The following is a 12,122-nucleotide window of genomic DNA, read 5'->3' on the forward strand; positions in this document are numbered from 1 at the left end:
GGTGAGGTGGGAAGGGGGTGTTTGTGGGGGGAGGTCTCTGCATTGAGGGGAGACTGAGCAGGTTTGGGAGCTGGACGGGAGGTGTTTGTAGTGACTTGCCAATGGATATCAAGCAGCTGGTGTGAGGGACCCCCTGCCCCCACTGGCCACAGGTCGGGCAGCAGAGGATCCCTTAATCCCCCCAGGCCTTGGGCATTGGCTTTGGTGTCAGCCCCTCAGTCTGCCACCCCCGCTCCCTGCCCCCCTCCTGGCCAAGGACGGTGCCGCCTGCCCACGTGCGGGACCTGGGTGCAGCCCAGCTGGTGTCTCTGCTCTGGCCCTGAACACTTCCACCTCAGCTGGTCCAGCATGCTGGGCACCGTTCTGCTGCTGGCCCTGCTCCCAGGGATCACCACCTTGCCCAGCGGGCCACCTGGTATGTATGGGCAGGGAGGTGACAGGTCTGTCATGCTTCTATCCCTGTGTCACCCTCTTTATTTTTTTTGAGATGGAGTCTTGCTCTGCCACGCAGGCTGGAGTGCAGTGGCGCAATCTCAGCTCACCGCAACCTCCACCTCCCCGGTTCAAGTGATTCTCCTGCCTCAGCCTTCTGAGTAGCTGGGACTACGGGCGTGCACCACCACGCCTGGCTAATTGTTGTATTTTTAGTAGAGACAGCGTTTCCCCATGTTGGCCTGGCTGGTCTCTAACTCCTGACCTCAGGCAGTCCGCCCGCCTGGAACCTCCCAAAGTGCTGGGATTACAGGTGTGAGCCACCGCGCCCTGCCGATGTCACTCTTTCAACTAGACCTTGGTGGTCCTCCTCACGGGGGTGGGGACAGGGCAGGGGAGCGGGGTGGGGTCTCTGTCCCCCATCCCAAGGGTGGCTCACATCCCCACTTCAGCAAAGCTCCTTGCAGCCCCGGAGAGGGCCAGAGTTGTGGGAAGGGGCCAGTCTACCCAGGTGCTCTTCAGAAGTGGGTGTGGTGTGGGGATGGACAAGGGGGCTCATGCCTGTAATCCCAGCACTTAGAGAGGCTGAGGGGAGAGGATCGCTTGAAGCCAGGAGTTCCAGACCAGCCTGGGCAACATAGACCCCGTATGGCCGTGGTGGCGAGTGGCTGTGGTCATAGCTACTCCAGAGGCTGAAGCAGGAGGATGGCTGGATCCCAGGAGGTGGAGGCTGCAGTGAGCTGTATTTGCACCACTGCACTCCAGCCTGGGCGACAGAGGGAGACCCTGTCTCAGAAAACAAGAAAAATGGATGTGCAGGCAATCTTTCGTATTTGGAGATTATCCGTTTTACCAGGACCCCGCTCAGCACCTCCTGAAGGCAGACATCAGCTGTGTGTTTAGGGGCACGGAGAGGGGAGGGGATCCCATAGCTGCCTCAGCTTGGACAAGTGGAAGCGTCTCAGATATTGGTGGCCTGGCTGGGCTTTGGCTGTGCCCAGGAGAGCCTCTAGGGAGGGTATCCTCTTCTCTTCCCTTCCTCGTTGGTGACAGCACCTATCTCCCCTTAGAAAGGGGAGCCGCCGGTCCTGCTGCGTCCCCAAGAGCAGCCCTGGGGAAGGTGGGGGAGCTCTGACTTCACCCAGCCGGACCCCACCATCGGGTGCTCGTCACCGCTTCTCTTCCGCCCCAGGGAGGCCTTCGCCAGCTTCGGAGGCTTCTCTAGGGGCGCATGGCTCTGCAACCCGCTCAGCTGCTGGGCTGTGCGGGTCCCAAGGGTCGCCAGGGGGCACATCACCCTCGCGGGAACGTGGCGCGGAGCCCATCATGTGTGAATCAGCCGCCGCAACCGCATCCCTTTTCCAAAGGCGGCGGCGGGGTCGAGGTGGTCGGGTCACTTTTCCCGGAGGCCTAAAGGGCAGCGCGCGTTTTCTCTCCTCTGGGCCGCCCTTCCCCGCCCCGCCAGCTCCCCCGTTCCCCGCGGCGCCGGGCCCCTGGCTGCGCAGACCCCTCTTCAGCCTGAAGCTGTCCGACACAGAGGACGTCTTTCCGCGCCGCGCGGGGCCGCTCGAGGTCCCGGCAGACAGCCGCGTGTTCGTGCAGGTGGGGACCCCGGGGACACCAGGGACGGATGCGGGCCGGTGGGGACGGGCGATCCCTGATGGCGCCTCCGTCCCCCAGGCGGCCTTGGCCCGTCCCTCCCCGCGCTGGGGCTTGGCCCTGCACCGCTGCTCAGTGACGCCGTCCTCACGCCCGGCCCCGGGGCCCGCCCTGGCTCTGCTGCGCGAGGGCTGCCCCGCCGACACCTCTGTCGCCTTCCCGCCGCCACCGCCGCCGCCGATCCCGGGTGCCACCCGCCCCGCGCGTTTCAGCTTCCGCCTGCGCCCGGTCTTCAACGCCTCGGTGCAGTTCCTGCACTGCCAGCTGAGCCGCTGCCGCCGCCTCCGGGGAGTCCGCCGGGCGCCTGCGCCTCTGACGCCGCCGCCGCCATCGCGGGTGCGCGGGCGCAGAGCCTGGAATCCGGGCGCCGGGGCCCTTCGGGGGCTGGGCACGAGCGACTCTGGCAGTGGAAAGACGATACTCTCGGGGTCTGAGGATCTGGGGGTTAGGGGAGGTGGGGCGCAGGGGCCCATCTTTGCCGATAGAGTTTCTCCTGGGACAGTGTGGACACTGGGTTCCCCCATGGACAGCTCTGGAATCCTTCAGGGCTGGGGGTTGGATGCAGAACGCCACTAAGGAGACACATTTCTGGGAACCTGGTGCTGGGCCTCACATGCTAGGTGCTGGGAGACGCCGACCATGCAATCTTGTGGGGCTGGGATTTGGGGTCCTTAGGAGCTGGGCGGCTAGCCACTTGTATGCGTAGGGGCTGGGCTCAGGGACCCCTAAGGGGCCAGATTTCCAGGGGTCCCATCTTGGCTGTGGTGGAGAGCTGGACTCAGGTCTCTCTTGGGAGCCCTGGGGACCAGAGCCACGATTCCGGTGCCCTGATGTTCCCGTCTCTTCCCCACCTTCTTCTCCCCCAGTGTCTGCCTCAGGACGAGGCGTGCGCCGGCACTGGCAGTGGCAGCGCCGAGGGCCTGGCTGCCGACGGCCCCCACCTGCACACGCTGACGCAGCCTATCGTGGTCACCGTGCCGCGGCCGCCCCCCAGTGAGCACGCAGTCCTCCTCAGGGGGCCGTGGGGCGGCAGAGCGGGTGGGAAGGACGCCTGGGAGCTGGACCCAGTCTCAGCGTGGCACTTCCCACAGGGCCGCCCAAGAGCGTCCCCGGCCGCGCCGTGCGCCCTGAGCCTCCCGCCCCGGCCCCCGCGGCCCTGGAACCCGCGCCGGTGGTGGCGCTGGTGTTAGCAGCCTTCGTGCTGGGCGCCGCGCTGGCCGCCGGGCTGGGCCTCGTCTGTGCGCACTCAGGTACCGACGACCTCCGCCAAGCCGGGCCCCCAGTCTAATCCCACGCGTCCGGGACCCGGGGCGGCCGCGATCCCGCCTGCGGGGCCTGATCAGCCCTAGCTAGGCCTGCCTCCGCGATGCCCGCAGCAGCCCCCAGGGGCCGCCCTTAGCCTGGCGTGCGGCGCGCAGCAGCCCTTCTGCAGCTCGCCTCTCCCTTCCAGCACCCCAGGCCCCTGGCCTGCCCGCGAGAGCCTCGCCCAGCGGTCCCCAGCCCAGGAGGCCCCAGTGAGGAAGGTAGGTATGGAGGTGGAGGGAGCTGGGTGAGGAAGGAGATCTGACAGTGACGCTTCCTAGCGCTTAGTTCGTGCCAGGCCCTGTGGTGTTTTTTTGTGTGTGTGTGTTTTTTTTTTTTTTTTTGAGACGGAGTTTCGTTCGCTCTTGTTGCCCAGGCGGGAGTGCAATGGCGCGATCTCGGCTCACCGCAACCTGTGCCTCCCGGGTTCAAGCGATTCTCCTGCCTCAGCGTTCCGAGTAGCTGGGATTACAGGCATGCGCCACCACACCCGGCTAATTTTGTATTTTTAGTAGAGACGGGGTTTCTCCATGTTGGTCAGGCTGGTCTCGCACGCCCGACCTCAGGTGATCCTACCGCTTCGGCCTCCCAAAGTGCTGAGATTACAGGCGTGAGCCACTGCGCCCAGCCTCCAGGCACTGTTGTAAATGCTTAACGCCTATGAACTAACTTAATCCCCTTAACCTCCAGGCGGACACTATTATAATCCCCATTTTAGAGACGAGAATGATGAGGCATTCTCTGAATTAAGTAACTTGTCAAAAGTCACAATGCTGGGTGGAGCTTGGATTCGAACTCAGGCAGTGAGTGGGTCACCCGCGGCAGGCGTGGGCTCTGGGTCGAGCCAGGGGCATTAGATGAGGAGAGGCATTAGGCGAGGAGAACTCAGCATTCAGACCCGGCTCCCACTCTCCCCCCGGCATACAGACCGATGGAAGAGGCCAGTGGTCTGCTGGGAAGGGAGGTGGCCCGCGTAGCGTCCCCTCCCTCACTGAGCCTCAGCCACCCCTCCCAGGGATGGTGCGCCCCCAACGTGGTCCGGAGATACACCCAGCTACCAATTCGGGACCAGGACCAACAGGACCGGACCCGCCTCCCTGGACCTCGGACCTGATGGGGCCACGACCCCTGCGCTTCTCTCCTCCCCCTGTCCCTCCCACCTGTGCTCAAAATAAACCTCTGGACTGACCGGCTAAGTTCTGGTGCAGTCAGTGAGCGCGCAAGGTGCGGGGTGGGGGATAGGTGGGGAGGCTCGGGGAGAAAGCTGGGAGCAGGACTTGGGGGGTATTCCTGAGAAATCCTGACTTAGAGAGGGGTGGAGCCTGGGGACGGAGCCCATATGCCCATATACCCGTGTGCACTCCCGGGCCATGGGAGACTGTAGGGCGTTTTGTCTCAAACAGAAAGCGACACCCGGCCGGGCGCGGTGGCTCCCGCCTGTAATCCCAGCACATTGGGAGGCCGAGGTGGGTGGATCACTTGAGGTCAGGAGTTCCAGACCAGCCTGGCCGACATGGTGAAACCCTGTCCCTACTAAAAAAATACAAAAAAAGAATTAGCAGGGCGTAGTGGCGCGTGCTTATAATCCCAGCTGCTTGGGAGGCTGAGGCAGGAGAATCGCTTGAACCCAGGAGGCGGAGGTTGCAGTGAGCCGAGATCGCGCCATTGCACTGCAGCCTGGGCAACAAGAGCAAAAATCTGTCTAAAAAAAAAAAAAAAAGCGGCACCCAACCCCACAAGCGTAAGTTTAAAATAAACCCTCCCCCTCCCTCCTCTCCTTACCCGGACACCTGCCCATCTGCCTCCTGCGATCTTTCTCAAGCCAGGCCTTCTCCGCTCTCCATTACCCCCGCCCGGACCCTGCCCTCGCTCGGCCTCGACCTTCTCTGCCTCTGCTCCAGTTCCCTCCTGGTCTGGACTTCGCCCTCCTCTTAGATTGTCAGTCTAATTTAGAGCTCCTTAAATCCCTCCTGCCCGAGCTCCACTCTACCTTACACAGACAAGAGTGGGACTATCAGCCCCAGTCTACAGAGGAGGAAACTGAGGCTCGGCAAGGCTAAATCACTTGCCCAAAGTCCCCAGGCCTGTCTGACCCCAGAGCCTAGGCTCTTGACCACGACTGGATCTTCGGACTTGACCTTTCGGCCAGAACCCACCCCTCTGCGAGAAGCAAAGCACACAGTAGTAGCTTCATGAGTTAGTCCAGCAACAGAGGGAGGGCATGGGATCCAAGGTGTCGCCTCCACTTCATGAATGAGATAAAGTGCAGGCTGAGGGTCTCCTTCGCCCCGCCCCAGTTCCGGTGCCGATCTCCCCTTCACTTCCATTGGGGGGGTCCCCGGGCCTCCAAACGCGAAGCCACGCCCCCACGTGCGCCCGCCTCCGCGCGGTGTTTTCTGACCTCGGCGGCCTCCGTAGATCCGCCCATCCGAGAAGCGATCTTACAGCGCCTGCGTCTTTCTGACCGGCATGAAGCCACCTCCCAGGCGGCGAGCGGCCCCGGCGCGCTATCTGGGCGAGGTGACCGGTCCCGCGACCTGGAACGCTCGCGAGAAGCGGCAGCTAGTGCGACTCCTGCAGGCGCGGCAGGGCCAGCCGGAGCCGGACGCCGCCGAGCTGGCCCGGGAGCTGCGGGGCCGGAGCGAGGCTGAGGTGAGATGTGGTTCTCGGGACCGGAGCCAGGCTGGAGGCGGGGCTAGGGTGGGGCGGAGAGTGGGCGGGGCCGCGGCAGTAGCTAGCGGGGCGGGGCCAGGAATGTAAGCGAACGGGGGCGTGGCGTGGGGCTGAGTGGCGTGGCGTTAGTGGGTGAGTCTGGGCGGGGTGAGGGGGCGGGGCGTGGACAGGAAGCGGAGACCTAGGGGCGGGGCGAGCTTGGGAGCTGGACGTGGGCGGGGCATAAGTGAAGCGGAGGAGCGGGGCGATGCTGGGGGCGGGGCGTGCGTGCCGCTGAGGGTTGGAGAGTGGGTGGGTGAGTTTGAGGGGCAGGACGAGCCTGGGGGCGGGGCGTGGGCGGGATAAGAGCAAGACTTAAGGGCGGGGCCCTTTTGGGAGTAAGGCGTGGGCGGGGTGAGGGCAAGCTTTAAAGGCGGGGCGAGCCTCGGAGTAATGCGTGGGTGGGGCGAGGGCTAAACGGGCAGAATGAACTGGGAGTAAGATGCAGCCGAGGCCGGGCGAAAAGCAACGCATGTTGTTGGACAGGATACGAGCTTGAAGTGAGAGAGAATGGAGAAGAGGGGACGAAGAAGGGAGTTGAACGGGGTAGTACTCAGCATAGGGTTGAGCCCTGGCTGCATGAAGGAGCTGGAACTGGCCTGGGACTTACACCTTCCTTAGGTAGCTGGTCACACTCTGGGTGGGGTAGGGGCCTTGGCAGTCACTGGGACTCCTAACACCGGGCCAGCAGGAGACTAAGGCGCAGTAGCGGAGCCCAGAGCATGCAAGGGATCGGGCTTTGGCTTCTCTGCTGCATCCCTGAGTTCATAGAAGTCTCATTCGGCCGCCGCCTCTTTCCTTTCTAGATCCGGGTCTTCCTCCAGCAGCTCAAGGGCCGCGTAGCCCGGGAGGCCATTCAGAAGGTGCATCCGGGTGGCCTTCAGGGACCAAGGCGCCGGGAGGCACAGCCCCCAGCCCCCATAGAGGTGAGGCAGATGAACAGGGTGAGGCTGTCCAGGGCAGGTCCCTGGTGGGTAGGTGGGAGTTGCGGGGGATAACCTGATTAGGAGATCCCCAGGAGGAGCAGGGCTTGGGGGGCCCTTGCAGTCCGATCCCTGGGCTGACCCTGTACCTCTGGCCTCACTCAGGTCTGGACGGATCTGGCTGAGAAGATAACAGGGCCACTGGAAGAAGCCCTGGGAGTGGCTTTCTCGCAGGTACCGCCATTCCCCCAGGCAGGTCGGGGTGTCCCAGAGGACAGGGACACATGGGCCAAATCATGTGAACCTGGGTCCTGGGCCCTTCCTCTTGCCAGCTCTGTGGACTCATCAGTCACTGGACACCTCAAGCCTCAGTGTCCCTGGCTCTGAGGCCATCTCTTGTCTGAGGAGCATCTTAGGGTGGCAGGGAGGATGGGGGAATGTGTAGACGGTGAGAAGACTTCCCAGCTCCCCTTCCTCCCTGATTGTTCTGCCTGCCAGGTGCTCACCATCGCGGCCACGGAACCGGTCACCCTCCTGCACTCCAAGCCCCCCAAGCCCACGCAGGCCCGTGGAAAGCCTTTGCTCCTGAGCGCCCCTGGAGGGCAGGAAGACCCCGCCCCTGAAATCCCTAGCTCTGCCCCTGATGCACCTAGCTCCGCACCCAAGACTTCTGACCCTGCCCCTGAGAAACCTTCTGAGTCCTCGGCTGGCCCCTCCACTGAAGAAGACTTTGCTGTGGACTTCGAGAAGATCTACAAGTACTTGTCCTCTGTCTCCCGAAGTGGCCGCAGCCCCGAGCTCTCAGCAGCTGGTGAGAAGGGTGAGGGAGGAGGCAGGGGCAGAGGGATCAGGGGTCCCTGGAGGCAGGCAGGGGTGTCCCCCGCGGCAGGCAGGGGTGTCCCCTTACCCCTCTCCTCCATCCATCACTAGAGTCCGCTGTGGTCCTCGACCTCCTCATGTCACTTCCAGAGGAGCTGCCACTCCTGCCCTGCACAGCCTTGGTTGAGCATATGACGGAGACGTACCTACGCCTGACAGCCCCCCAGCCCATTCCCGCTGGAGGGAGCCTGGGGCCTGCGGCAGAAGGGGACGGGGCTGGCTCCAAGGCACCAGAGGAGACCCCCCCAGCCACCGAGAAGGCCGAGCACAGCGAACTGAAATCGCCTTGGCAAGCAGCTGGGATCTGTCCCCTGAACCCGTTCCTGGTGCCCCTGGAGCTTCTGGGTCGGGCAGCCACCCCTGCCAGGTGAGGGGCATGGCGGGCAGGAGGCACACCAGGCCCCCTGCCCTGCCCCTCGGTTCTGCTTGGCTGGCCCTGGCTCTTTCTGAGGATCCCGTCATGGAGGAAGGTCCTTGAGATGCCGCTCAGCTGTGGGGCGGGCCTCTAAGATGCCCCATATTTTGGGGGTCTCAGAAATGGAAACCCCGTTGTACAGGGGTTGGGTGGGGGTTGCAGGACTCCACTCACAAGCCTCCTGACATCAAGGACAGGCAGACAGGGTTGGCCTCCCCGAGTCCCCAAGCCCCACTGTGCCTCGTTGTCTGCTGGGGGCCATAGCTGGCACTGCCCACCGTAAAGGCCCTCGCACATTTTCCCCCTTCCTGTACCTCGGGGCCAGCATCCTGACCACCTTCACCTGACCAGTCGTGGTTACTCCCTGCTGCCAGGTCCTTCCCCTTCCCGGGGGTATTGTGTGACCATGAATAAAGTTGTTATTCTTTCTCTTTCGCTTGTGACTTAAAGATGGAAGTGGGGGCCCTGAAGTGTCAGAGCTTGGGGGTCACAGGGCTGGGGGTGTGTGCCAGGGAGGAGAGCTGCCACCTGACTGGTCTGATGAGGCCTGGGGTGAGGAGCCCCTTGGTGACTGTGGAGCTGACAAGTGTGGATGGGGAGAGCCGGCAGGGCACCTTGGGGACAGGTGTCAGGGATGGGTTTCAGAGTAGGGCAAAGTAACATCGCACAGGTGGAGGGGAGAAGGCAGCAGAGAGTGGGGGTGACCCGGTGGAAAGAGCCGAGCCCCAGGTTGGGCGGTTAGAGGAAGATAGGGGTGGGCTGCCCCGAGTTGCAGGAGGCTAGTGGGAGTGGAATGTGTTCCCTGGGGTGGCTTTGGGACCTCAAGGATCCCTAGAAGGCGGGGAGGGAAGGGCGCTGGAGTCAGGGCTGACCTCAAACCCCTGGGGGTGCTGGGCCCCCGCTTGGGGCCCCGTCCATCAGCTTCACCTGCCCTGTGGGTGTGGACTGAGGGTCGGGTCCGAGGGAGGGAAGCAGATGTCCTCCCACGGCATCGCGTCCCACGCCCAGCTAGTAATCCAAGTCGGTAAATTCTCCATTCGCGGAGCCTGTGCATTCACCCAGCCTTCCTTTTATAGAAACGCTCATTCCTCCCCACACTGCACACGGCTCCCCTGGGGTGCACATCTCTTGGGAGGGCCTTGGAGCGCAGCCAGCCCACTCCGTCCGTGGTCACCGCCCCACCGCACCAGACCCACAAACGCTGCCAATGATGGTGGGCAGGGGGAGGAGGCTTAGGCTGCAGGTACGGTAGGTCGTCGGAGCCTCCCTCCAGGGCTGGCGGAGGGTGCTCCTCGCAGTTCCCCACAGGGCTGAGTCTCTCTCACCACCCCCAGCGCCTCCCCAGGTCAACAGAATTGTGTGTGGAGGGGAGGCAGCTGGGGGTTACACATCAGCCTCCCCCACAAAACTGGTGAAAGGTGCTTGTGATCTTGGTGTCTTTGCAGCCCTGGGAAGCTTTAAAAACATGCAAAAGCCAGACCTGGGTTCCACTTCCAGCCCTACCAGACTCCAGCCACGTGACTGTGGGCACGTAAGTCACTGGCGTTGCCTGGCCCTCGGTCTCCTGGCCTGTAGAATAGGGATGCTAACAGGGCCTGGCTCATTCTCACGATCCCGAAGAGGAGATAGGCTACAAACAGGAGGTGCCAACTCAGCACGCTGCTTGGCATGCAGTAAGCGCTCAATAATAGCTTTTATTATCATGTTCGGCTCAGAGGCAGGGAGGAGTGGAACGGCATGGGAGGGCTGCGGGAGGCATGGCAGGCGGGTCAGGGGCAAGTGGCAGGAGGGCGGATGGGGGACAGCGGTGGGCACCGGGGCAGGGCGCGCTGACCTGTCCTGGGGCCCGGGTTGGGGGCAGGAATGAGCCTGCCCACGCTGTCCCGCCACGGCAGGCGCCACGCATCCTCGACACAGCCGCCATGGCAGGCCTTCGGGCTCCGTCTCCGGGACAGGCGGTGCAGGGCAAATTGGTATGCAGCGTCCGCCCCGTGGGCCCGGGAGAGCCTGCCCCGCAGGGCCAGAGCCCAAGGACGGGCTCAACAGACTCAGTCAAGGTGGGGTTGACGACGGCCAGACAACAGGGGAGGGAGGAGGGACAAGGGGGTCCCCACTTGCAGGGACGCACAATAGCAGAGCCACTTACACGCTGGGGAGGGGGCGGTGCGGGGGTCCTTCTCCTGCCCGGGATTCAGAGTCGGGGGTGGCCAGCCGGGCGGGTGAGATGCGCAGAGAGGAAGGGACAGGGCGGATAAAGGCACGAGGTGGGGCTCCGGCCAGGCCAGGAAGGGACATGGGAGGGGTCTCGAGGGGGAGGGGCTGGGCTTCTCCCAACTCCCTCCCCGCCTCTCCCGGGCTGGGGGCTCCGGGGCGGGATCCTGAGCGCAGTCCTGGCCCCGCGGCGCCCCCCGCCGGGCCGGCCCTCGGAGACCCCGCGCAGGGCCGGCTGGGGGGCGCCGCGCCCCTCACACCAACGCGTAGTCGAACTGCCCGCGCTCGAGCGCCTCCTTGTGGTCGGTCCAGGACGAGGCGGGCATGCGGCTGTAGGGGTCGAGCAGGATGCGCACGCAGCGCACCATCAACAGCACCAGCACCACGAGCAGGCAGAGCACGAAGGCGAACACCGTGCGCTGCTCCGCGTCCAGGCCCGCGCCCACCGGGGGCCCCGTCGACGGCGGCAGGGGCTCCGGCGACAGCGTCCACGTCGCGCTCATGGCTCACATCGCCGCGCGCCCTGCGGAGGAGGGGACCCGCCCCGGGCGCCGGGGATGAGGCTGCGCCCTCCCTCCCGCGCCTCCTCCGCTTCGCCCCCTCCTGCCGCCGCCGCCGCCCCCCTTACCGTGCCCGACCCCATCCCCCGCCCGCGCCTCGGTCCCCGGGCTACGCCCATGCTCGGCCCGCCGGGTCGCCGCCACCACCACGCGGGGACCCAACTCTGGCCGTGCGCGCAGGTGGGGGCGCTGAGAGCCGGGAAACGGAGCCGCGCCCGGCCCGGGCCGCACACAACAGGTGCGAACGCGCGGCCGTGGCCCGGGCGCGCGGCGTGGTGACGGTCCCCGCGGCCCCTGCCCCCCGCTCCCTTTGTTCTCGGCGGCCTGGGACCCCCCTCCCCCACCGCCCCCGCCCCCGCCCCGGCGCGCCCCTCACCCTGGCTTCGACCCGGACGGGGACCGACCGCCCGGCGGCCGCGCTCTCTCCGGGACCCGCGCCGGCTCCGCGTTCGGCCTCTCCCCGGCGGCGGCGGCGGCCCGGGCTCCGGCTCAGCCCACCCCACCCGCCCCTGGAGCGGCGGAGACCGAGGCAGGCAAGCAGCGCGCGAGCCGGGCCGCCGCGGCTGTTCCTATGGCGACGGGGGCGGGGCCGCCGCGGGGGGCGGGGCTGCAGGGGGCGGAGGCTGCGCAGGGAGCGGCGCGCGAGCCAACGACCCCGCCCGGGCCTGCGGGAGGACGGAGCCCCAGCCCCGAGGACCCGCGAGCACCCACGACCTCGCCGGGGAGTGGGCAGCTGCCACTCCCACCTCCACTGGCACTTCGGGCCCCCCAGCCTGCCCTGTGCCTGCATTCTCCTCCGCGATAGACCCCACTCGAGACTCCCTGTTTGTGGGGGACCTCAGTGTCCCTACAACACTCATAGGGACACTCAAGCTCCCCCGGCCCCGGGGACCTGGATCCTCAGAGAGCTCAGGCAGGTCACTGGGATGAGTAAGTCCCCCTAGTTTTGTCTGTCACTGGCCTCGTCTTCCAACTCGGGGTCCAGCCCTGGGCAAGGCGTCCACCCACTGCGGCTGCAGTTCCTCACTC

At 65.2% G+C, this 12,122-nt stretch overlaps 3 protein-coding genes across 4 annotated transcripts; 2 read left to right on the plus strand and 1 right to left on the minus strand.

Annotated features, from left to right (window-relative positions):
* The first annotated feature begins 85 nt into the window (after nucleotides 1-85).
* TGFBR3L (transforming growth factor beta receptor 3 like) lies at nucleotides 86-4,589 on the plus strand. 2 transcript variants are annotated; one of them, XM_009252706.3, is made up of 6 exons: nucleotides 86-2,034; nucleotides 2,113-2,427; nucleotides 2,958-3,084; nucleotides 3,183-3,341; nucleotides 3,542-3,614; nucleotides 4,321-4,589. In XM_009252706.3, the coding sequence occupies exons 1-5, from the start codon at nucleotides 1,759-1,761 to the stop codon at nucleotides 3,607-3,609; spliced, it is 945 nt and encodes a 314-aa protein (XP_009250981.1). In that variant the 5' UTR covers nucleotides 86-1,758; the 3' UTR covers nucleotides 3,610-3,614; nucleotides 4,321-4,589. The 2 variants fall into 2 exon arrangements, with proteins under 2 accessions (XP_009250981.1, XP_002828621.2); XM_002828575.4 differs by having other exon boundaries at nucleotides 4,409-4,589.
* Nucleotides 3,530-8,756, plus strand: SNAPC2 (small nuclear RNA activating complex polypeptide 2). Its single transcript, XM_002828572.4, has 6 exons — nucleotides 3,530-3,614; nucleotides 5,812-6,045; nucleotides 6,912-7,031; nucleotides 7,194-7,262; nucleotides 7,527-7,839; nucleotides 7,959-8,756. Exons 2-6 carry the CDS (start codon nucleotides 5,863-5,865, stop codon nucleotides 8,276-8,278), a joined length of 1,005 nt encoding a protein of 334 aa, XP_002828618.1. The 5' UTR covers nucleotides 3,530-3,614; nucleotides 5,812-5,862; the 3' UTR covers nucleotides 8,279-8,756.
* A 1,240-nt stretch (nucleotides 8,757-9,996) lies between these two features.
* Nucleotides 9,997-11,638, minus strand: CTXN1 (cortexin 1). Its single transcript, XM_024236576.3, has 2 exons — nucleotides 11,470-11,638; nucleotides 9,997-11,056 (listed from the first exon to the last, which is right to left on the minus strand). Exon 2 carries the CDS (start codon nucleotides 11,034-11,036, stop codon nucleotides 10,788-10,790), a length of 249 nt encoding a protein of 82 aa, XP_024092344.1. The 5' UTR covers nucleotides 11,037-11,056; nucleotides 11,470-11,638; the 3' UTR covers nucleotides 9,997-10,787.
* Nucleotides 11,639-12,122: the final 484 nt, after the last annotated feature.

The sequence above is a fragment of the Pongo abelii genome, chromosome 20, assembly GCF_028885655.2.
Source record: "Pongo abelii isolate AG06213 chromosome 20, NHGRI_mPonAbe1-v2.0_pri, whole genome shotgun sequence".
In the NCBI taxonomy this organism is placed as follows: Eukaryota; Metazoa; Chordata; class Mammalia; order Primates; family Hominidae; genus Pongo; species Pongo abelii.

Coding starts and splice junctions, on each gene's coding strand:
- TGFBR3L (XM_009252706.3), top strand. CDS start 1,759: ATGTGTGAATCAGCCGCCGCAACCGCATCCCTTTTCCAAAGGCGGCGG. Junction 3,085..3,182: donor CGTGCCGCGGCCGCCCCCCA/GTGAGCACGCAG, acceptor CACTTCCCACAG/GGCCGCCCAAGAGCGTCCCC. Junction 3,342..3,541: donor CCTCGTCTGTGCGCACTCAG/GTACCGACGACC, acceptor TCTCCCTTCCAG/CACCCCAGGCCCCTGGCCTG.
- SNAPC2 (XM_002828572.4), top strand. CDS start 5,863: ATGAAGCCACCTCCCAGGCGGCGAGCGGCCCCGGCGCGCTATCTGGGC. Junction 7,032..7,193: donor AGCCCCCAGCCCCCATAGAG/GTGAGGCAGATG, acceptor GGCCTCACTCAG/GTCTGGACGGATCTGGCTGA. Junction 7,840..7,958: donor CCCCGAGCTCTCAGCAGCTG/GTGAGAAGGGTG, acceptor ATCCATCACTAG/AGTCCGCTGTGGTCCTCGAC.
- CTXN1 (XM_024236576.3), bottom strand. CDS start 11,036: ATGAGCGCGACGTGGACGCTGTCGCCGGAGCCCCTGCCGCCGTCGACG.